Here is a 22,532-nt window from a genome sequence, read left to right on the forward strand (position 1 = left end):
TCCATTTTCCTGAACTCTCTTCCCTTGTTCCTGACTGGTTCTTCTACCCTGATACACTTTCTAAGTCCGGGCTCCATCTCCTACTTACAACCCCCATTCTATTGCTCCTTTGCTCATGGTGTTTACATGGGTTCTCTCTAGTCTCTGGTTCTCAGTGCCCTTACAAAGATCCTGGATTAGATTTGCCTCCCTAGCTCTGCCCGAGTGGGATGACTTAGTACAATAGTGTAGTACAATAGTCAGCACCACACATTTGGCACTTACTGTGTGTGTCAGGCACTGCGCTAAGAGCTTTATGCCCATTCTTCCATTTAATCCTGTCAACAGCCTCGTGAGATATATTACTTTTCCATTTACATATGAAGTAACTGAGGCTCTGAGAGTAATCTCCCCAAAGTCATGAAACTAGTTAGTGACGAAGACCCAAGAATGCAACCCAGATCTGTAAGACTGTAAGCCCTATGAGCTTAACCACTTTGCTGTACTACCTTCTTAGAACTCATCTGGTGGTCCGATGTTTAGAGAAATTTGAAGATAGCTTACCACAAGCAAATCTCTCAGCCCTTTAGTTTCTAGGCTTCCAGCTGCGTGGCAGAATTTGTCCTCAGAAAGATCTTCCCAGCTCAGCCTGGCACATGCTTAGTGTTGGTAAATTAAGTCCTCCTTGGGTTGGAATGCATTCTGGCTCTTAAACACAGATGCCTGGTGTCTCTTCTCAAACACATGGGTCTGTGCTCTGTTCTTAACAAGTCTCCTGAGAGACTCTCATTTCTCCTCTCCCTCTTGTTACCCTGTAGGAACCTCCAGCCAAGACAATCAGGCATGGACCATCCAGATACACTTAATTGCTAACGTGCTTTCTGGCAGCCTCAGAAACCAAGGCCATAAGCCTGGCTGAATGATGAGGGGGTCACACAGCCTTGGCTGTTTTCACCCAAAAAGGAGGCTTTCATAATGAAAGGATTCCTGACAAAATTCTGTTTTCCACTTGCAGCTCTTACAAAAAATGAGCATAGAATCACAAAGCATTAGTACCAAGAGGGCCTACAGAAACCACCTGTTCTAAGCTCCTGAAGCCCAGAGATAGGGAGCGACTTAACCAAGGTTGTGCAGTGTATATTAGTTTCCCAGGAATAGATGCATTAGAATCTGAAGGGAGACAGAAATCCTAATGATAGTCCTCAGGGACTTGCTGATTTATTTTGCTCTCCATTAGCATTTCTGTGACATGATTTTGTGCCAAGCAAGGGGAAGTCTTTTATTCAAGTCTCCCAGAGATTTCCTATTTGGCTATTTGCTGTTTGGCTACTTTAAAATGATAAGAAAGAGATCAGTTTTTTGATAAAGCTCCAGTTTTGATCAGCTCCAGTTTTTTGATAAAAATCTTAGGGAAGTATTCTGATTGGTCCTGCTTGATTACATGTTCCCATTACTGACAGTGTTCACTTGAATCACCTGGTTTGGGTGAGGGAGTAGTAGTACTACAAAACAAGAGATTGCTATTTCCAGAAAGAATGGGAAGAAGTGATAGCTGACTATTATAGAAAATTATTTACCAGAGGACCTATATCAGGTTAGGGACAGATTCAGGGCTAGGAGCAGAATCAATAAAATAATTACTATTAATAATGATGGAAGTCTCTGGATTATTTTCATTTCTGGTATTGAAGTAAGTATCAGTGTTACTGCACTGTTCATTTATATTTTTAAAAGATTGTTATTGTGCAGAATATAGAATGTAGGAGAACAAGAGTGTGAGTAAGGAAACTGGTTAGGAACTCTGTGGTAACTCTTTAGGGGAGAAACAATGATGGCTTGGACCAAGGTCATGGCAATGGAAATGAAGAAAAGTGGGCAGATTTGAGATATAGTTAGAAGTAGAACCACAGGACTTGCTGCTAGATTAGAAAAACCAAGGAATTAAAATGACACCTAAGTTTCTGTGAAGACTGGGGTGAAAAGCTTTTGAGACAGAATCAAGAGTTCCAATCTAGACAATGTTAACTTTGAGACATGGAAATATCTAGTAGGCACTTGGGTATATATGTTATTACCAAAGTCTTGGCATCTAATGCCTTGGGATTAGACGAGTACTCCAAAGGAGAGAGTATAGCTAGAGCAGAGAGCCCAACTGGTCTTCGAGCCATCTTTTCTGCATATACTGAATCTTTCTGTTGAGCTTCTGGCCAGGAACTTCAGGTAGGAATCACAACCATTACCTACAGTGAATCCCACGGAATGAGAAGCCAGATTCGTTCTTCAGGGATGGCTAAGAAGCAACCAGTTGGACTGTTTTACAAGCTTCAAAACTTCTCCATCTAGATGTGTCTTGATTCCCCCCAAATAGACTCTTTGGACAACTAAGCAAATGATGAGACTGCCCTGCTCTAACCATTTTTTTTTTTTTGTCTTTTTCGTGACTGGTAAGGGGATCGCAACCCTTGGTGTGGTGTCGCCCACACTGCGCTCAGCCAGTGACCGCACCGGCCATTCCTATATAGGATCCGAACCCACGGCGGGAGCGTCGCTGCGCTCCCAGCGCCGCACTCTCCCAAGTGCGCCATGGGCTCGGCCCGCTCTAACCATTTTGATACTTCTCTTCGGGAATCTCTTCAGAGCCAGCTTGTAACACCCCAAGAAATTTGCCAGATTTAATTTCAGATGATTTAGGGGTACTTAGATTGAAAAAAATGGTCCACAATATTTAATAGCTTCTCCCATCAAGAGATAGCATCTATTTCTCCACTCTTTAAAATTGGGCTTGGCCAAGGGCCAGCCTGTGGCTCACTTGGGAGAGTGCAGTGCTGATAACACCAAGGCCACGGGTTCGGATCCTATATAGGGAAGGCCAGTTAGCTCAATGGTTGAGTGTGGTGCTGACAACACCAAGCCAAGGGTTAAGATCCCCTTACCGGTCATCTTTAAAAAAGAAAAAAAATTGGGCTTGGCCATGTGACTTGCATTAGTCAGGGGGATATTAGCAACATGATGCAAAAAAGAAGCTTGAAAAGTGCTTCTGCATTGGAGCTTGCCTTCTTTCTCTGCAAAACTTCTGCCACCATATGAACACATCTGGGCAGTCTTCAGGAGTATGAGTCTACATGGAGAGAGGCCTCAACCTCCCAGTGATCTCAACTAAGACCCTAGACCTGTGAATGAAGCCTTTGTAGACCATCTGGCCTCAGCCAGAAGAACCACCCAGCCAACCCACAGAATCATAAGAAATAATATTTGTTGTTTTAAGCCACTAAGTTTTGGAATGGTTTGTTATGTCCCTCAGAGGACAACAATTAACTCCTCGCCAGGCAATCTAAAAATGTTCCACAGGTACAGATATTCTCTTTACCACCCTTACTCTTCTTGAGGAATTTGTATTTGATCAGCCATCAAAAGTTTGAACATGAGATGAAAAGTTAACTGAGGAATATAAAGCAATGGCCAGTGGATAGTAGAGATATTTGGGAGCAGTGTAGTCTTTCTTGGGCCCTGACACAGCTCCACAAAAATGATGCCTTTCCTTCAGAGTACTTTGTAATTATATTTGGCTGATGATTTGACAATGTCTAGACTAAACCATGAAGCTGTGTACTTCATGAAGGCAAGGACTGTGTCTAATTTGCCATCAATTGTATCCTGGCACATACTAGACACTCATTTGTTGAATGAATAAATTAGTGAATAAATATGGGTTTTGCCTACTTCGTATAAGGGATCCAGGCCTTAAAAAACCATCACTTAACAGTATTTCTATCTCAAGGGCTAGTCTTGTGTGTGTATTTCCAGCCACAGGCTGCCTACCTTCCAGCTATTGCAGGTAACTGGGTGCAGGCTTGGGATGGGGAATCTGACATTGAAAAGATCCCAGAACACTGGTTGCTGTTATTCCTTCCCTGTCCCCAAACTATGGGCAAAGTCAAACAAACATTTCTCAAGACACTTCAGGAAACTTGATATATAAGCAGTGGATCTTTGGGGTAAGGGCCAGTGATATGAGTGGGAGTCAGGTCTGTAGGGTACTCATATCATTTTGTGAGTGCTATAATACTTCAGTCACAAAGCAATTGTGAAACCAATGATGCAACTGAGATTATTTAACTAACTCTGAGAATCCTTGGAAGTTTGTGACTGTCACCATGCCATCTACCCTTCATCTAAGAAGAAAATTGAAAGAACATGAGTCAGAAAGAGGTGGGTTCAAGTGATACCAGTTGGTTACTTGGGCATGTTAACTTTTCCAGGTCTGTGCTTCCTCGACTGCCAAACTGGGATATTATTTTAGAAACATCACCTCTATTAAACTATAGATACCTTGCAGGCAGGGATCATTTGCTTTCATCTATATTTATCCTGTGTTTTTAATAGGGTTAGGCCCATAGTAGATACTCAGAATAGGTGAATGTCTTCTTAGAGGTGATCTAAGACCTAGCCTTGGCTCCATTACTAACTCACTCTGAGTGATTAGATTTCCTGTCACTCCCCGGAACTCAGCCTTCCCTTCTGTAAAATAGGAGTCTGGACAAGATCTTCTCTAAGCTCCTTTCCAGATCTAATATTCGATGAGTCTGTGACCATTCAGTACACTCTACCCCACTGCTGCTCCTAGAAGTTAATAATGCTACAGACTGAGGAGACAATAACAAGTCACAAATCACTTTGTATTTACACATGCATTTAAAACAGATTTTGTAAATAACTACAATACTGTATTGCACTTTTGGCCTACTTTTGCCTCTTTAGAGGTCAAGAGTTTTTTTAAATCATCTTTTATTTGGATTGTTTAGGAAGATGAAATCTTGGACAAGTTGCCACTAACACATTTTATGCAGCTTGAACCTTGGTGGTTAATCCCACTATTACCGTGATTGATGAACATTGTGCTGCAATCAGCTGGAAGGTGCTGCCTTCCACTCAACAGAAAGGAGGTCACAGAGATGGACTGTGAAATTGCTATCTCACAAACATGTCTATTTGTCTGTTGCCCAGTAGAAGAGTTTGCCACTATAATATTTAACTCTTGATTCCCTCTGTTGTGAAGATGCTTACTCCCTTGAACTGGCTCCTGAGTTTTAAAGAATTTGATAGTTTTTAAGTAAAAGATTCAGTCTATGCCTGGATATTCAGTAGGAAGGAAAATATTATCGATATAGGTACTAAAATATCCAGGGGTCATGAGGACTTCAGTATGAAATCTTAATACTAGGTAAATGGGTGTTACTATCCAGAAAAAAAATAGTTATTATTCATGACACTGTATGTGACTTTACAGAGTAAAAAGCATATCCAGAACCACTGCTCTGTGATGAGACTGTATTATTCCATGGTCAGAGAAGTAAATCAGGTCACTCTCCCAAAATGCCCCATTGCTGGAGCATGGAGCCTGCCTAAAGCAGTACCTGGGAGCTAGATAAGTATTGCCTGACAGAAGCAGATACAGGGAAAGCCAGCACTTGGGCCTGAAGATCACTGGGCACTTTTGCTCAGGCCCATGAGACCTGGTTGCCTCAGAGACTGTCTCTCCTTTCCTGAGCATTAGACATCCATCACCTCATATTAGTCTGAGTAGTTGAGCAATTTGTTTACAGATTAAAGATATGTCTTTTTTTCAGTCAACTTGGAACCTGATGGCCCTGGGATTGAATCCTAATGTGGTTCTGGAACTTGCTAGCTGTGTGATCTTGGCCAAGTCTTTTAACCTCTCTGGATCTGGTTTATCTTATAGAGATAAACCCCTTGGCTTACCTGTAAGAGATGCGGTATAGAATGTGGTTAAGAGCACAGACCTTGGAGCCTACTGCCTGGGTTTGAACTCCAGCTCTACCATTTACTCATTATGAGAACTTAACCAAGCTAGAACCTCTCTGTACCTTCATTTCCTCATCTTTAAATGAGGCTGATTCTAGTGCCTCCCGCACAAAGATGATGGGAAAATAAATGAGTTAATACATGTAAAGTGCTTGGAACAATGTCTACTACAAAGTAAGCATGACATCTTAAAATCACATTGGGATGATAATCCTGATCTATGAGATTTGTTTTGTGGATCAACTGAAATGGTGAAAGTGAAAAAAAAAAAGTCACAAAGTTATGATTGCTGAAAGGGACCTTAAAGATTATCCAAATAAATCCCCTCATTTTACAAGTGGGAAATCAAGACTTGGAAATGGGTAATAACTAGTCTAGAGTCACACTGATTCTAAGTCCAGGTCTCCTGATTCTAAGTCCAAAGCTCTGTCCTCTGCATTGCATCAAAGGAAGTGGTCTCTCAATAGCACTGACTCTGGATGGTCTTTTAATTTAGTCCTTGGGCCTGTTGCTAGTTAACGCACTTTCATAGGACAATGAGCTGCATTTGAAACAGAGAGAAAACTCCCCCTTCTGGTTTACTCCCAGAAAATCGGGGTTAGAATCAGTTTTCCCAATTTTTTCCCAATTCAATTTTCCCAATTCTTTCAGTTTTCCCAATTTTTACCAAGTCATGCCCCCTTAGATTTATTCTACTTTGAATCACATTTCCCAGTTGAACTGCTGAGGAGTAATTGAAAGATGGGTTGGAGGAAAGGGCCAGGATGGAGAGAAGTCTCTATGAATAATGGCATTGAATTAGAGAGGTATTTGACCTAGAGAAAGGGCAGGTCCCAGGGGTCATGGGATGGGAAGAGAAAGAATAATTTACAGGAAGCAGATTTCAGCTTGAAGCAAGGAAAATTTTCTGACTCTGAGAGCTGCCCAAAGATGGTAATGGACAATGAGCTCCTGTCTCTGCCTCGAGGTGTGGTTTAGAAGAAAGATTTAGTTGTGAGGCCTGACAGCCACTTGTCAGAGATAGGAAGGTTAGAATTGACTAGTCAAACTAGGTAAATATAGGGATTCTACCAACTCTAATCTTTTCATATTCTGGGAGTCCAAGAACCAGTGACTAATTTCATGGCATTCCCACCGTTAAGAACTAGCTGGAAAGCAGCAAAATCAGAGATTCATGACACATTTCTTTATCTTGTCTGTGTTTCTCTTTTTCTCTTTGTCTTTCTTGAGCTCACTTGCTTGCTCTTTCGTATAGCAGAAACCATTGACATTTTGCAGGGGTAATCCTTTTCTTTTAAGTGTGTTTCTGACTCAGCCTTTGCTCCTGCAGCATCATTAGAGAGTCTGAGCTCTCTGGAGATTAGCTCTGGCTTGTCACCACAGCAACTGCCCAGGCCCTGTGGGCATCTGTGGTAACAGGCACAGGGCTTTGAGAGCCAAAGCTTGGCTTGCAATGGGAGAAAGCCCCGCAGGGAGCCTGACATGAAACAAGCATGTTGTGCTTTGGGAGGTTTTCTTTAATAGGATTATCTGTGCGGGTGGGCCTCACTGTACACAGTTGGCCAGCCCCTGAAAGGGGGGGGGGGGGGGGGGGGGGAAAAGGAGAGAATTTGATAAATGGAGAAAATCTTATTTTAAAGGCAGAAAAGAGACTCACTTTCCAAGTCCCTGTAGTGAATCCCCTTCATAAAATGGAGTTTTCTTTTGTAAAGTGAATCTCCACCCAATTGTGACCTGTGCTCTCAGTCTAGTGCTGAGTGTCTATAATAGGGGCCATCTGCAGAGAACCCCAGGGGTAGGTAAAGAACAGCAGCAACTTAGCTTGCTCAGGGCTGGGAGTGGACAGTGTGTAACAAGGAGTAGCAGAGTGGGTGAGGGGCCACATGAGGGGAGGTGAGGAGGGTGGGCCTTGCCTAACATGAGCAGTTCTGCTGCAGCAGTGGTGGGGTGTCTGAGAGACGCGTGTTCTTGGAGGCACCCAGCATGGAGGGCTCCATGTCCAGCGAATCAGACATCTTGTCACAAATGGCATCCACCAGGCGCTCAAAGGCCTGCCTCACGCTGATGTTCTCCTTGGCACTGGCTTCAAAGAAGTCAAACCCTGGGGAGAGAAGAGTTACAGGTAAGGATTTTTCCTATCTCTTCAGCTGGAACCTTTTTGTGCCCCCAGCCTGAACATTCTGGATTAATACACTCCTCCTGAGGAGCCAGTGCTCAGGAGTGAAGCAAGGAGGCCTAATTCCATCGGCAGAGGATTCTGCTTCCAGGAGACGGTACAGGGCATAGGTTACCTGCACTGGTTTTAGAGTTGGCAGGTCGTGACTCCACCGTTGATCAGCTGTTTATTCCCAGGCAAGTCACTTATTTTCTTTACAAATCAATTCCCTGGTTTGTAAATAGGGATCATTTTACCTACCCCATAGAGTTATTTCAAGGATTAAACAAGATAATAATGCATGTGAAGTATATAGCCCTGTGCATGACAGAGAGGGGGGCCATGAGGTGTTTGATGAAAGAGCAAATACATAAGTATGTGTGCATAGCACTTCACAGTTTCCGAAGCATTTATCACACACATTATTTCATTTGATCTTCAGGTCACCCCTGGGAGAAGTACTGTCAGTCAGACTCTTCCATTTCACTAATGCAGACACTGTGGCTTAGTGAAGTAAATGGGCTTGCCTAAGATAAGTAAAGGCACTAGTGTGAGAAGCCCACATTCTGGGCTTTTTGACCAGGGATTTTTTCCTCCTCTTTCCCCTGCCTTCCACTCACCCCAGCCTGGCCAACTCTACTCTGGGCTCTAGGAGGCATCTCAAGACCCACACTGAATATGTAAAGCTTTATTGGCCCTTTCTACCCACAGATAGACTGGCTTATCTCCATTTAATGGAGTTCTTCCTCCCTGAATTCCACTGAAGTGATCCTCTAGCTCTCTGCCCTCCCCACACAAACCCAACAAAAGGCCCAGAAAAATCTGCACCTGAGGTGTGCAACATTCTTGTCTGTTTTGTGCCTTGAGATCCTTAGCAACACTTTCTGTAACAATGAACAGAACTTGGTTGTCCCAAGAAATATAAGCAAAGGCTTTTCCTGATTCAAACAAAGTGGCTGCTTCCCACCTAAGGAACCTTGACCAGCTAGGTGGCAGCCCTTGGAAGCATAAGCTGCCCTTTCCATCATGTCCCTGCCTTAGCCTACTCCCTCCTGTTTTGTTCTTCCACCTTCCTCTTTCCCTTCCTTCTGAGCCTTTCTTCATTTCTCCTCAAAACCCTCACTTCCCTTTTTTTCATTTAGCTCCTTCTTTTTCCCTTATGTTCCCTGCACTTTCATCTTGGAATCCCTAATATCTATTGAGCATCTACTATATGCCAAATACTATGCTAAGAGCTTTACAAATTATCGTCTTATTTAATCCTTATAACGGCCTATTGGGCAAATACTATCATCTTCAATTTATAAATGAGAAAATGAAGGCTCCAAGAGATTGCATAACTCACAAAAGGTCATGTGGCTATATTAGCAGAAATTGGGTTTAGAGCTGGGTTTGGCTGGCTCTGAAGTCCATACACAGCCCTGCCTCCCATTTCTTCCTCTTTCTCCCTTTCACTTTGCATTTTTCCCCCTGGTCATATCTTTTTCTTTCTTTACGACTCTCTTTGGCCTCCTTTGCTTATATCTGACTACCACAATGTCTGAATCTGGGCAAGTCACTTTATCTTTCTGAATCACTTAACCTCTGTGATTCTTAGACTCCTCGTTTGTCAAATAGGAATAATAACACTGTCTTCCTACTGAGAGCACTTGGGAGGAGTGAGTGAGATGATGGATAAATTGCTGTACAAAAATCGCCTGTAATAATGACAGTTTCTTTCTGCTCTTCTTCTTTCATCTTGTTCCTGCCACCTCCTCTTCATCTCTTTCTCCATTTTTTATCATCATCTCCCACAAGGGAGGGTGTCTCTTTCCTCCTCCCTCCTTCTCTCTATTACTCCACCATCCAGAGAGAGCTGAAGCCCCAGTTACAAACTAAACTCTTCTTTCCCTGGCCTTTCCAGCTTGAAGTCACTCACAGCTTCTGCCAGCCCACCTTTGCCTGTCCTGTGGCCCATTTCCTGACCTGAGAAAGGAAATCTGCAGAAGTACCCACTAATTGTGGACATGTGATGAAGGAGAAGGCTGCTGGCTCATTATCCTCAGGCCATAGAAACCCAGTCAGCTTTGGAGACCCTCCAGCACACAGTTTTTCTTTAGTGAATATCACAAATATTGACTTCCTGATCTTTGACTGGCTTATCACAGTGGTAGTGTTTGGGGAGTTGGGGAGAGCGTATTGCTTGCCTAGGAAAGGTACAAAGAGGTAAAGAAATAAATAGGCTTTAACCATCAGTTTGGATGAATATGAGGACACAGGTCAAGGTCAGTAGCAGGCCTCCTATATCCTCAAAATTCCTGGTACCTGGGTAAGGTCATAGAGATGCTGAGGCAGGTGATATCTGGAACGGCAGAGGAATTTCAGGGACTCCTATTCCAGGACACATGACATTTTAGGGTCTCTGTCTCCATGTGCCCCTTAGAATGGGGCTTCTTATCCCTTTCCTGGATCTGTTTGGGGATTGGGCTGGCTAGGGTCTAGAGAGGCTAGTAATCACTTCTGAGGAATTGGCACTAAGGGGAGGACATGCCACATTGTACAGGTGGGCAGTGGGAAGAAGCCTGGGAGTTCACTTCTGAGGAATTGGCACTGAGGGGAGGACATGCCACATTGTACAGGTGGGCAGTGGGAAGAAGCCTGGGAGTCAGCCTGGATTTGAATATAGTCTCTGTCAGCTACTAGCTTTGCATCCTTAGTCAAATTGCCTATTCATTCACAGCTTCGGTTTCCTCATCTGTAGAATGGAGTGAATATTACATACCTCATCAGGAGATAGTGAGAATTAAATTCACAAAAGTATGTGAAGTGATTGGCATGTGCAATACATGGCAATTCCCTTTCCCATCTGTTCCCAGCCCACCTTAGTCCCAGCTTCCTTGCCCCTTCAATGTCTCCCAGGGTCTTTGGAGAAACCCTCTTTTCCTTCATCATTCAGGATCAATCAATAAAACAGGTCTTTACTGAACACTGACTTTATGCCAGGTCTTATGTTGTGTGCCCAGGACATATGGAGATCAAATCTAGTTATGGAAAAGACTCACTAATAAATCCTTCATATCTGCATAGTCCTTAACAGTTCACGAATACAATTTAAAAACAACCTAGTGATGGAGATGTGGCAAGGCAAGGGTTATCACTTGTAATTTGCAGATAGGAAAACCGAGGCTTAAAGATGGGGCACAAGCCAGGGTTCAATCCCTTATGCCTCCTTGTCTCACTCTCAGTTGGAACAGTGACAGAACAAGCTATAACATTCTGACCCAGGTATAGGAAACCAGAGGCCATGCAGGAGTGCAGGAGAGGGAGAGACTGGCAGCAAAGAGGGAGAGGAAACTTCCTGAAGTTAGTGGGGACATAAGCCTTTAAAGTCAGAACTGAGAAAACTCTTCACCTGACTAACTTACCATTCTTCAGGACTCAGCTTAGATACAGTCTCTTCATTTTCCTCTGTGCTTCCCTCTGCCATAGCACTTGTTACCCTGTGCAGCAGAAGTCCATTTGACAGGGAGCTCCCAAGCAGGGACTCTGTCATTCCTCTAAGACCCAGCACCAGCCAGAAGAGTAGGTGCTTGGTGAGTGTTGGTTAAATGAATAGATGAATGAAGGAGGTGGGAATGAGCATGCAGGGTATGGTGGAGGCAATGTAGACAGTGACGGTCATGAAAGCTCAGCTCAACAAGCATGGCAGACCCTGTGCTGGGCACTGGGGACACTGAGGTGAAGCAGACACAATTCTTACCCTTGAAGAGCTCCTACTCTATTATAGAAGACAGACACATTGACAATATTATAGAATAATAAGTGCTGGAATGGTGGGAAGTCAGAGGATTGTCAGGGCACAAAGGAAGCCTAACCAAGCCTGGGGGCCAGAGAATGTTTCTTGGAGAAGCTGATGCCTAAGAAGATGTCAGCTAGACAATGACAGTTGACTTTGAATGTACATCTGAGCATATGCATGTCTAGCATACCAGGCAGGAGAAGCAGCATGAGCACAGATAAGGGAGTAAAAATAAGCCTTGTACATTCCAGAAGGACCATAGCAGTTTATTGTTAGAGGAGAAAACTGAAAGTGGTAAGAGATGAGTCAGTAGAAGGCCAAACATGGAGAACTCATATGTCATGCCCAGGAGATGTCTTCATTGTCATCTCAAGGGTATACAAAGTATAAAAACTCTGACTCAAGTTACCAGCTCATGGGTCTAGCCAGCTCAAAGGTCTCTTTTGCTTAGCAGAACAACCGTGAAAGCATCCCCACCCAATTACTGTCAGACTCTTGGAAGGCTCTTCATTCGTAGGTCCAGATAGTAACCTTTTCCTCAGGTTCATTAATAATGATTCTCAGGAGCCGAGAATCTAGTGAGGCCAGGAAGATGACAACCAATTAAGCAGACTAGTCCCCTGTCCTTTCCTATCTCTAATTGGCTTCAGAACAATCTGAGATGTTTCCCCACCCCCAAAAATGATCATGTTTACCTATCCTGTGCAAAGGCAGCTGTCACAGACCCACAGACTGCATATACACTGCCTGCTTCTGAAGTTGACCTTGGAATTCTATTCAGAGACTTGCAACCAACTAAACTCACCCTTCCCCATCCTGACACTGCTTCAGAACATTTCTCCTCCACCCTTATGTTCAAATCCCTTCTCCATCCTCCTCTGATACCTCCTCATCTCTGTCATATATCAACTTCGCCTCACACCCCTCAGGTCACTGATGACTTTGGCAAGGGACCCACCGTCTTCCTTTCTACCTCAGGCTTGCTCTTATTCTCAGGAACTCTGAATTACTGTGGACAATCCATACATCTTAGCCTCTTAATTTAGTGACCATCTCATCTCTAGTGACTTTCTCTTCCATCTTGCATCAGCTATGGCCCTGTCCATGTAATTTGAGCTATTTTGACTTGGATTTGTCATTGGAACTGAAAAGTTCTGATTAATTCCATATCCAGCCTCATTGGCTTAAGCCCCAAGACCCTGGGCCTGGCCTCTGTCTACTTCTCCAGCTTCATCTTCCTGGCTCACATTATGCTTTAGAAACATCAATTCTTTCTCATTTTGTGCCTTTGCTCATGGTCTTATTCTCTAGCTCCTCCTAATCATCTTCAGTACTCATCTGTGGAATTACTGATCCCAGACAGCCTTGCCTTTCTCTTCCCCACCCCATCTCTGTCACTCAGAACATACATTGTACCTCTCCCTTGCACTCCTGTGGCACTCTGCATGATTGTTTTAGTCAGATGCCAAGGTAGGTAAGTAAGGTGGATACCTGGTTTCTTTCTTTTCCCCATCTCCCATCACCTGCCAGTGTCTCACTGCCACTAAATTCAGCAAGAAGCCACTGTCACAGGAGACTGGAAAACACAGTCTGCAAAGATCAACCCCCCAGAGGTGATTTCAGGACAGAGACAGAGCAGAAGAAGGATGAAGAATGACAGCAATAGGCTAAGGACTAGCACAGTCATCTTCCAAAAGAAATGTTGAAGTTATCTCCTTATGATTTTGGTTCCCTGGTCAATGAGCATTCACTTCTGTGTCCCTAGAGTCCATCATGTGTTCAGTGACTGTGGTAGATTATTCACCACCCTCCCTGCAAGAGATTTTATATCCCCACCCATTGCCACTGGTTTGCAGTGCCTCCTTATAGGAAGAATATATCTCCCCATTCCATCATCACCAGGTTCAATTATGTGACTTGCTTTGTCCAAAGGATACAGGCACAAGTGATGTGATCCAAGTCCCAACAGAAGCTTTAAGAGCCTTTGTGTAGTTTAGCCATCCCAGATTGGATCCCAGAGTAAGAAGACATGGAACAGAGTCACAGCTGACTGGCAGCTGGCATGTAAAGTGAATGAAAGATAAACTTTTATTATGTAAGCCCCTGACTCAAATTGTGTGTAACCACAACATAATCTAAAGAAATCTCACTAATATTGTGGCTGAGGGTAGAAATCTGAAGAGAGGCTATGTCCAGCTTTTAGGAAAACCACTGGGTAATATAATGACACCATTAGGACTTTGAGTCCAAAGGCTGAGTTTGTGTACTAGGCTGCCACTTACTACTTGTACTTGTAAGTTACACTTGTATGGCTTAGAAAAGTTACATTATCTTAAAGCGAAAAAATAAAGACAGAGAAGTATGGCATAACTCATTGCGTGCAAGAAAACACAAGTGCTGGACTCAGCTTCTTCATCAGTAAAATCACTGACTTACTGTACTGATGGTAATGTACTGCTATAAATAGTAGCCACTGTACTACTGTAGCTGATGATAATGTCACCTTACAGACTGGGAGTGAGAGTGAAGGTCACAAGAGAATGGTTGTGAGAGCACATTGTGAACCATAAGTCACTGTTAGTTATTATCAATGCCAAGTAAGTCTCTGCAGCTAGCCTCCGTGACGCAAAACTTCTATTGTTCATCTTAATCCAAAAATACACTTAATGAGCACCTAAGATAAGCAAGGCAATGTACAAGAGTCTGTGGGGTCTGAGTGATGAGTGGTGAATTATGTAAATTAAAATCATATAATCAAGTGGGACAGAGCTGAACTGATATTCCTACTCAACTAATTCAAATCCCCTATATTACAGATGGGCAATCTGAGACCTATAGACTAGAAGTAAGATGCTCAAGGTCACAGAGTAAAGTAGTGACAGAGGAAGGATAAAACCTCAGTCTCCTAACTCCTGGTCTGGGGGTGCTTATCCCACTATGCTATGCTGGTAGGGGGGGGGTGTGTGTTTTAAAACCACATTTCAAACAATCTCTCCTTCCTTTGTAGGCAGAAGCACATTTCCCTTTTACTAGCCTCTCTAGACCCTAGCCAGCCCAATCCCCAAACAGATCCAGGAAAGGGATAAGAAGCCCCATTCTAAGGGGCACATGGAGACAGAGACCCTAAAATGTCATGTGTCCTGGAATAGGAGTCCCTGAAATTCCTCTGCCGTTCCAGATATCACCTGCCTCAGCATCTCTATGACCTTACCCAGGTACCAGGAATTTTGAGGATATAGGAGGCCTGCTACTGACCCTAGGAGGCCTGCTACTACTCACAGCTTTAATAAATGTTAGTTGCTGGCTGTATCAATCATCTCAGATGAGTGAGCTGAGGAAAGCTATAAGAAAGAGTCCTGAGGAGGAATCCTATAAAGTAGAGGATGTCACTATTGCACTAGCAAGCAGACTACTGAAACAGGCTTAATTCCTGGAATAGCAGAGGGATAGGCACTGGAGTGCGGGCAAGAAAGGCTGAACAGCCTACCTCACTGTTCCCAGATCTGATCCTTGCAAAATTCTTAACAAATCTATAAGATTCTGCATGATCTGACCACTGCTTATCTCCGCCCTCATCTCATACTATTGTCCCCTTGATTATTTAGTCCCTGTAACATGACCTTCTTTCAATCTCATGAATGTTTTAGGCTCTAACCCATATTTGGACTATTCTTGATGTTGAACACTCCCCACCCCCCATTGCCACTCTGCCTGGCTAACTTTCTCATCCTTTAATTCTCAGCTTAAGTGTTACTTTCTCAGAAGACATCAACTCTCCAGCCTAAAATTAGGTTTCTCTTTTTCACTTTCTTTGTAGCATATGTTGTAGAATTATGTTACTTTTATATGCCCACCATCCCTTCCATTAGAGAATCACCATTTTGAGTAGTTATGGTGGGACTATAAGATACTATACTTGGGCCGGCCCGGTGGCGCACTGCTACAGTGCGCTGCTTGGGAGCGCGGTGGCGCTCCCGCCAAGGGTTCAGATCCCACATACAGACCGGCCGCTCACTGGCTGAGCGAGGTGCGGGCGCAACACCGAGGGTTGCGATCCCGTTGCCGGTCCCGGTCCGGTATGGGCGCGACACTGAGGGTTGCGATCTATGGCCGGTCACGAAAAAAGACAAAAAGGAAAAAAAAAAAGATACTATACTTGCCTCCCTCTCCCTCAGCCACTGGGACGGGTATGTGACTCACAGGTGACCAATCATAACCTTTCCTGAGACTGGTTGAATAAGAGAAAGCCTCTTTTTGCAGGAGTTGGGAAGCTATGAATCTGGAGCTGATATCATCCGTCTTACACCCCATGCAGAGTCAGGCTACAGAAGGAGGCTTAGAGAATAAGTAAAACTGAGTAATGGAGAGTGAAATTCAGTCCTGGGTCTAGTGGAGCTCCCATTTATGTGGGCTAATAAATTCTTTTTTGTTGTTGTTAAATTAAAACTAGTTCAATTTGGGATTTTACCACTTGCAATAATAAGAATTTATATTAAGGACACTCTGAACCATGTCACTGATTATGTTTTCTTCTTTGCAATGGCTGCTAGGATGCTTAAAGCCAATATTTTGGCCCAACTCTTGCAGGTGCCCAAGAACTTATGACATAATACTTATCTCACCCTGGCTTCCTCTTATTTTCCTCCCACCCTTGTTTTCCCTTTGCTCCAACTTTCTCACATTTATTTTTTTTATTGCTGTACTGTGATGATTTTTATAAGATACATCAAATCCTGTGTGGAAGAAGCTGGTTTAAAAAAAAGAGTTCAGGGCTGGCCCGTGGCTCACTCAGTAGAGTGCGGTGCTGATAACACCAAGGCCACGGGTTCGGATCCTATATAGGGATGGCCGGTTGGCTCACTAGCTGAGTGTGGTGTTGACAACACCAAGCCAAGGGTTGAGATCCCCTTACCGGTCATCTTTTAAAAAAAAAAAAAAAAAGGAGTTCATAAATTTAAATTTTACTTATATATTCAATATTTCAAAATATATGTGTATCATAAATTATGACTTACCTAAAATTCACAAGCACGAAGCCCATATGTACATCACACAAATATAAAACAATACACACAGAGCACATAGGTTCATAATTCACATTCACAGCACACCCCAGTGTCACAAATATAAACACACACTTGTCCCCTCTGTTTGCCTCACTCCCATGCACACACGTACACACACATGTCGTACACATACCAAGCTGCTCTGCGAGGAGCCGACCCTTCTCAGTGGGAACAACCCTCTCTTCCTCCATGTCACACTTGTTCCCCACCAGAATGACCTGTGCATTGTCCCAGGAGTAGGTCTTAATCTGAGTAGCCCTAAAAAGAAAGAGAAATGTGTTAATCATACTGCTGTGGACTGAATGTTTTTGTCCCCCACAAATTCACATGTTGAAATCTAATCCCCAATGTGATGGTATTTGGAGGTGGAGCCTTTGGGAGGTAATTACCTCATGAAGATGGAGCCCTCATAAATGAGATTAGTGTCCTTATACAACAAAAAAGGGACTAGAACTCTCTTTCTCTCTCTCTCTCACTCTCGGCCATGTAAGAATACAGCAAGAAGGCAGCTCTCTCCAGACACTGAATCTGCTGGTGCCTTGATCTCAGACTTCACAGCCTCCACAGCTGTTAAGAATAAATACTTGTCATTTAAGCTGCCCAGTCTATGGTATTCTTGTTATAACAGCCCAAACTGACTAAGATACACACCCTCCTGGGTCAGAAAGGTAACTGCGAAGTTTGAAGATGCAGTTTCTCTTCCATACGGCTAGAGACACCCGAGTTACTGCTAATTAACTCAGCTGAGGACAGACAGATACCTGCCCCCACTGGTTATCACAGATGCTGACCCTTCAGCCCTGATTGCAAATCTCACCCACCTCTTTGGAATCCTCCTCCAATGTGTCTGACCATCTGTCTCCTCACTGGGCAAAGAACTCTTTCTCAAACGTGTATCTGATCGTAATGTGTCCTTTCTTAAAAGCCTTCTCTGGCCCCCAACTAGTTATGTGATCAGGTCCACATTCCTTAGTTCAAGACCATTCATGTCTTATCTCTCCAGCCTCATCACCCTTTATCCTGCCTCACAAACCTCATTCATTCCTCAAATGCTCATCCACAGATTGTGCGTTTGCCTATACTGGCAATCCTTTCCCCATAACTAATCCATCCTCCAAGGCCCAGTGATGATCCCACAATGCCTTTGGGGGAGTCTTCTCAAACTTCCCTAGACCCAGCTAGCCACTCCCTCCTTCTCTGTGATTCATAAACCTTCACTAAGGCCTTAGATCATGATTATTTTCAGAAATTAAAATGTCAGCAGTAGTTTCCTTCACATAAAATGATTGTGAGACTTCTAAAAATTAATTTTCAAATGTTTGCACTTTTCAAATTTTTTAAAGTGAGCATGTGTAATGTCTATAATTAGAAACAACATTTTAACAGAGGGAATAAAATAGGACCTTTACATTGTGGAGATAACTTTTTGTGGGGATGGGCCTAACTATGTCCCCAACCACCCCGTCAGGTAGAAATGATTACTTCCCCCTTGGTCTCCTGCACCTTTACAATGGCACCTATTACACTTGGCTGAATTTATCTGTCTCTCCCTAGGCAGGGACAGGCCTATTCACCTTTGGGATGCCGGCACCCAGCACAGAGCACAGAGCAGAGAAGGTGTCAGTAAATGTTTGATGAATGAATGAGCCAGCAAATGGTTAATCCTGAAGCAGATCTTGAATCTGACCCTATCCTGACCTTGACACTCAATCAAACTTCAGTACGCTAACTGCAACCTGGACCTAAACCCTGTACCTAAAGCTGATTCCATCACCAACCATCTCATCTATGGTGAGAAGTCATTTCCTCAAAGGATGAAGTTTGTTGTGGGCCTACAAAGATCCAGGCCCCATTCTGGGCACTGGGGCTTGGATGTCAGGTGGGGGTAGGCCAGAACCAAGTTGCCCAGAGTCAAAAACTCAAGCTCTAGGGCTTAGGAGAGATAGACACTCAGGTAACTAGAGCCAACTTTCCTTATCTCCCTATGCAACTCTTCCTCTCTCCTCCTACCCCATCCCCTCTCAGCTCCCAGATTAGCAATAAGCTCAGGTCATTCTTGGAGAAATCATCACCAGGTATTGGGTCACTGTGTTCTTGAGGCAGAATGAACAGAAACTGATGGAGAAAGGGAAGTGGGTGAAGACCAACAGGGAATGGGCACTGTGGAAACACTTAAAGAGCTAATCACTCCATGGGAGGTGTGGTCAGAAGGAGAGAAGATGGAGAGGGAGGGAGAGGAGAAAAATCATGGCTAGAGAGAGAAAAGGGAAGTGGGAGAAGAAAGAGAAGAAGGAAAGGTAAAAGAACGAAGGTAGAGGGAAGAAGGAGATGTTAAAAAAGAAGGGGGAGAAAGGAGAAAGACAATGACCTAGAGGCAGAAAAGGTGAACACAGAGCCCCATGAATAACAGACACGCCAATGCCACCCTGGACTGTTGGTCAGCAGGAAGCCTAGAAGGTCACTCTCAGCTCAAGGATCCAAGTCACTAACAATGCTTCACATAATCACAGCAACTGCCCTTTGAGAGAAAGGAAGTCCTCAAAGGATAACTGTTAGGCAAAAGGGAGCAGGAGACCAGCTTGGCACTGGCCAGCACTGCTACTATTTGTCTAGCTTGCTCAGCCTCTGATTCTGAAGAACAGCCTGGCACAGAAGCTCCATCTTTCCCCATCCTCATGTACTTAGCGGCATGTGTCCTTCCCCATCACATTCCCTTCTCCTGTGAGTAATGTCTCAGGAAGAAAGATATAAGTTGCTCAGAGATTGTGCCTCTGGGTGCTGTTCTGAGTTCCATTATGTATTGAACATTTATTAACTTGCAGTGTGTATGTTCTTGGTACCCCAGACCAGCCCGGGGATAAACTTTATAGAGAAATGCTGAGTGGATTCACTCTCCACTGTAACCAGAGTAATCTTCCTAAAACATGAATCTGAACCTGTTTGTTTCCAATTCAAATGCCATCACCTATAGGATAAAAACCAAACTCCTTACCCAGCCCACAAAATCCTTCATGAACTGCGCCCTTCCTACCCTCTCACCTACCTTCTAGCCTTTGCAAATCTGTATTCTCTTTTTGAAACATCCTTATCTATTCATCTCTCAGGCTAACTCTATTCACCTTACAGAATGCGGTATATGTATCTGCAACTCCAAGACAATCTTACTGACTCCCTAAACTGAGCCAGAGACCCCTCCACTGGGTTACTACAGCCCTGATGCCTCTCTTCATCACTGCACCTATCACATGATACTTTCATTGCCTGCTTACTCGTCTATATTCTCCTCTCATCTATGACCTCTGTAAGGGCAGGAACCATGTCTGATTCATCTGGGTTTCCCTAGCACACAGCACAGGACCTAGCAGATGTTAGGTTTTCATGAACAATTTTCTGAGTGAATAAATGAATGAATCTCATACCAGTCTTGGACAGCATTGAAGGACTCCTCATTGGTGATGTCATACATCAGAATGAAGCCCATGGCCCCACGATAATAGGCTGTTGTGATGGTCCGGTACCGCTCCTGCCCAGCCGTGTCCTGGGTAGGAAAAGGAAAGAGTCACCCTCCTAGAAAGTCTGCTTTAGGGGCTGGCTGGTTAGCTCAGTTGGTTAGAGCCCATTGTTATAACACCAAGATCAAGGGTTTGGATCTCTGTACTGGCCAGCAGCAAAATAAAAAAGAAAGTCTGCTTTGGTTCCTAAATGTCCCCAAGACAGTTAACTAATAATCCAAAGCATATTTAAGGAGTACCTATTATGAGTCTGGTATGGTACTTCGTGACTAGAATAAAAAGATTTTTAAAACATCATAAAAATTAATAAGAAAATAATTAAAATATCAATGGAAAAATGAGCAAGAGGCATAAACAAGTCACAGAAAAAATAATTGTTATATAAAAAAGTTTTAACCTTATTTTTAATAATAATTCCCATTATACATAAGGATGCAGTGAGGTGTACAACCTCACTTATGGGGCTTATGAGAATGGAACTTGGTTTGACCTTTCTGAAGATCAATCTGAAAGTCTAAAGAGCATTAAAAATGTTTGTACTCATTTATTTTTTCTTTTGCTGCTTGTGCTTTCAGGCTCATGTTCATAAAGCCTGTGCCCTGACCTAACTGCTAAAGTGTTTCACCTATATTTTCCCTTAGTAATTTTAAAGTTTCGGGTCTTATACCTAGGTCTTTAATCCATTTTGAGTTGACTTTAGTGTATGGTGAGAGATGCATATCTAATTTCATTCTTCTGCATATTGATATCCAGTTTTCCCAGCACCACTTGTTGGAGAGGCAATCTTTTCCCCAGTGTAGGTTTTTGTTGCCTTTGTCCAATATCAAATAGCTATAAGCCTGAGGAGTGATTTCTGGGTTCTCTATTCTACTCCACTGGTCTGAATGTCTATTTTTATACCAGTACCATGCTGTTGTGATTACAACAGCTTTGTACTATAATTTGAAGTCAGGCAGAGTTATGCCTCTGGCTTTTTTTTTTTTTTTTGCTCAGGATTGCTTTGGCTATTTGGGGTCTTTTGTTTTTCCATATGAAAGATAAGATTGTTTTTTCCATTTCTGTGAAGAATGTCATTGAATCTGTAGATCGCTCATATAGACATTTTCACAATGTTAATTCTTCCAATCCAAGAGTATGGAATATCTTTCCAACTTTTTGTGTCTTCATTAATTTCTTTCAGAAGTGGTTTGCAATTCTCATTGTAGAGGTCTTTCACCTCCTTGGATAAATTGATCCCTAGGTATTGTATTTTTTTGGTGACAATTGTAAATGGGCTTACTTTATTTCTCTTTCTGTTATTTCATTATTTGGGTATATAAATGCTACTGATTTGGGGGCATTTATTTTGTATCCTGCAACATTACTGAAGTTATCAACCAGCTCTAGGAGTTTTTTGATAGAGTCTTTAGGTTTTTCTATATATAGTATCATATCATCTGCGAATAGGGAAAGTTTGACTTCATCTTTTCCAATCTGGATTCCCTTTATTTCTTTCTCTTGCCTGACTGCTCTAGCTAGCACCTCCTAAAAAGTTTCTGCACAGCAAAAGAAACAATCAACAGAGTGAAAAGACAACCTACAGAGTGGGAGAAAACTTTTGCTAACTATGCATCCAACAAGGAACTAATATCCAGAATATACATAGAACTCAAGCAATTGTACAGTAAAAAAATAAATGACCCAGTTAAAAAATGGGCAAAGGAGCTAAATAGACATTTTTCAAAGGAAGACATACGAATGGCCAACAGATAAATGAAAAAATGCTCAGCATCACTAGTCATCAGGGAAATACAAATTAAAACCATATTGAGATACCACCTCACTCCAGTTAGACTGGCTATAATTTTTTTAAAAGGTGAATAACAAATGATGGCAAGGGTGTGGAGAGAAGGGAACACTACTGCACTGTTGATGGGACTGTAAATTAGTACAACCACTTTGGAAAACAATTTGGAGGTTTCTCACACAACTACAGATATATCTTCCATATGGTCCAGCAATCCCTCTTCTGGGTATATATCCAGAGGAATGGAAATCATGATGTCGAAGAGATACCTGCACTCCCATGTTTATTGCAACTCTGTTTACAATAGCCAAGATACGGAACCAACCTAAATGTCCATCAATAGATAATTGGATAAGGAAACTGTGGTATATATATATATATATATATATATATACACTATGGAATACTACTCTGCCATAAAAAAGAATGAAAT

The 22,532-nt window shown here is 42.9% G+C and overlaps 1 protein-coding gene across 1 annotated transcript in view; it reads right to left on the reverse strand.

Annotated features, from left to right (window-relative positions):
• Positions 1 to 4,636: 4,636 nt before the first annotated feature.
• The window catches only part of RAB3B (RAB3B, member RAS oncogene family), a 55,776-nt gene continuing 37,880 nt past the window's right edge, over positions 4,637 to 22,532 (reverse strand). Inside the window, exons 3-5 of the mRNA XM_008576333.1 lie at positions 20,221 to 20,339; positions 16,935 to 17,059; positions 4,637 to 7,903 (exon numbers count right to left, since the gene is read on the reverse strand). Of these exons, the coding sequence (XP_008574555.1) occupies positions 7,716 to 7,903; positions 16,935 to 17,059; positions 20,221 to 20,339 (432 nt within the window). The 3' untranslated portion in view covers positions 4,637 to 7,715. The remainder of the gene's footprint in view (positions 7,904 to 16,934; positions 17,060 to 20,220; positions 20,340 to 22,532) is intronic.

This window comes from Galeopterus variegatus, unplaced genomic scaffold (genome assembly GCF_000696425.1).
Source record: "Galeopterus variegatus unplaced genomic scaffold, G_variegatus-3.0.2 Scaffold6, whole genome shotgun sequence".
Lineage (NCBI taxonomy): Eukaryota > Metazoa > Chordata > Mammalia > Dermoptera > Cynocephalidae > Galeopterus > Galeopterus variegatus.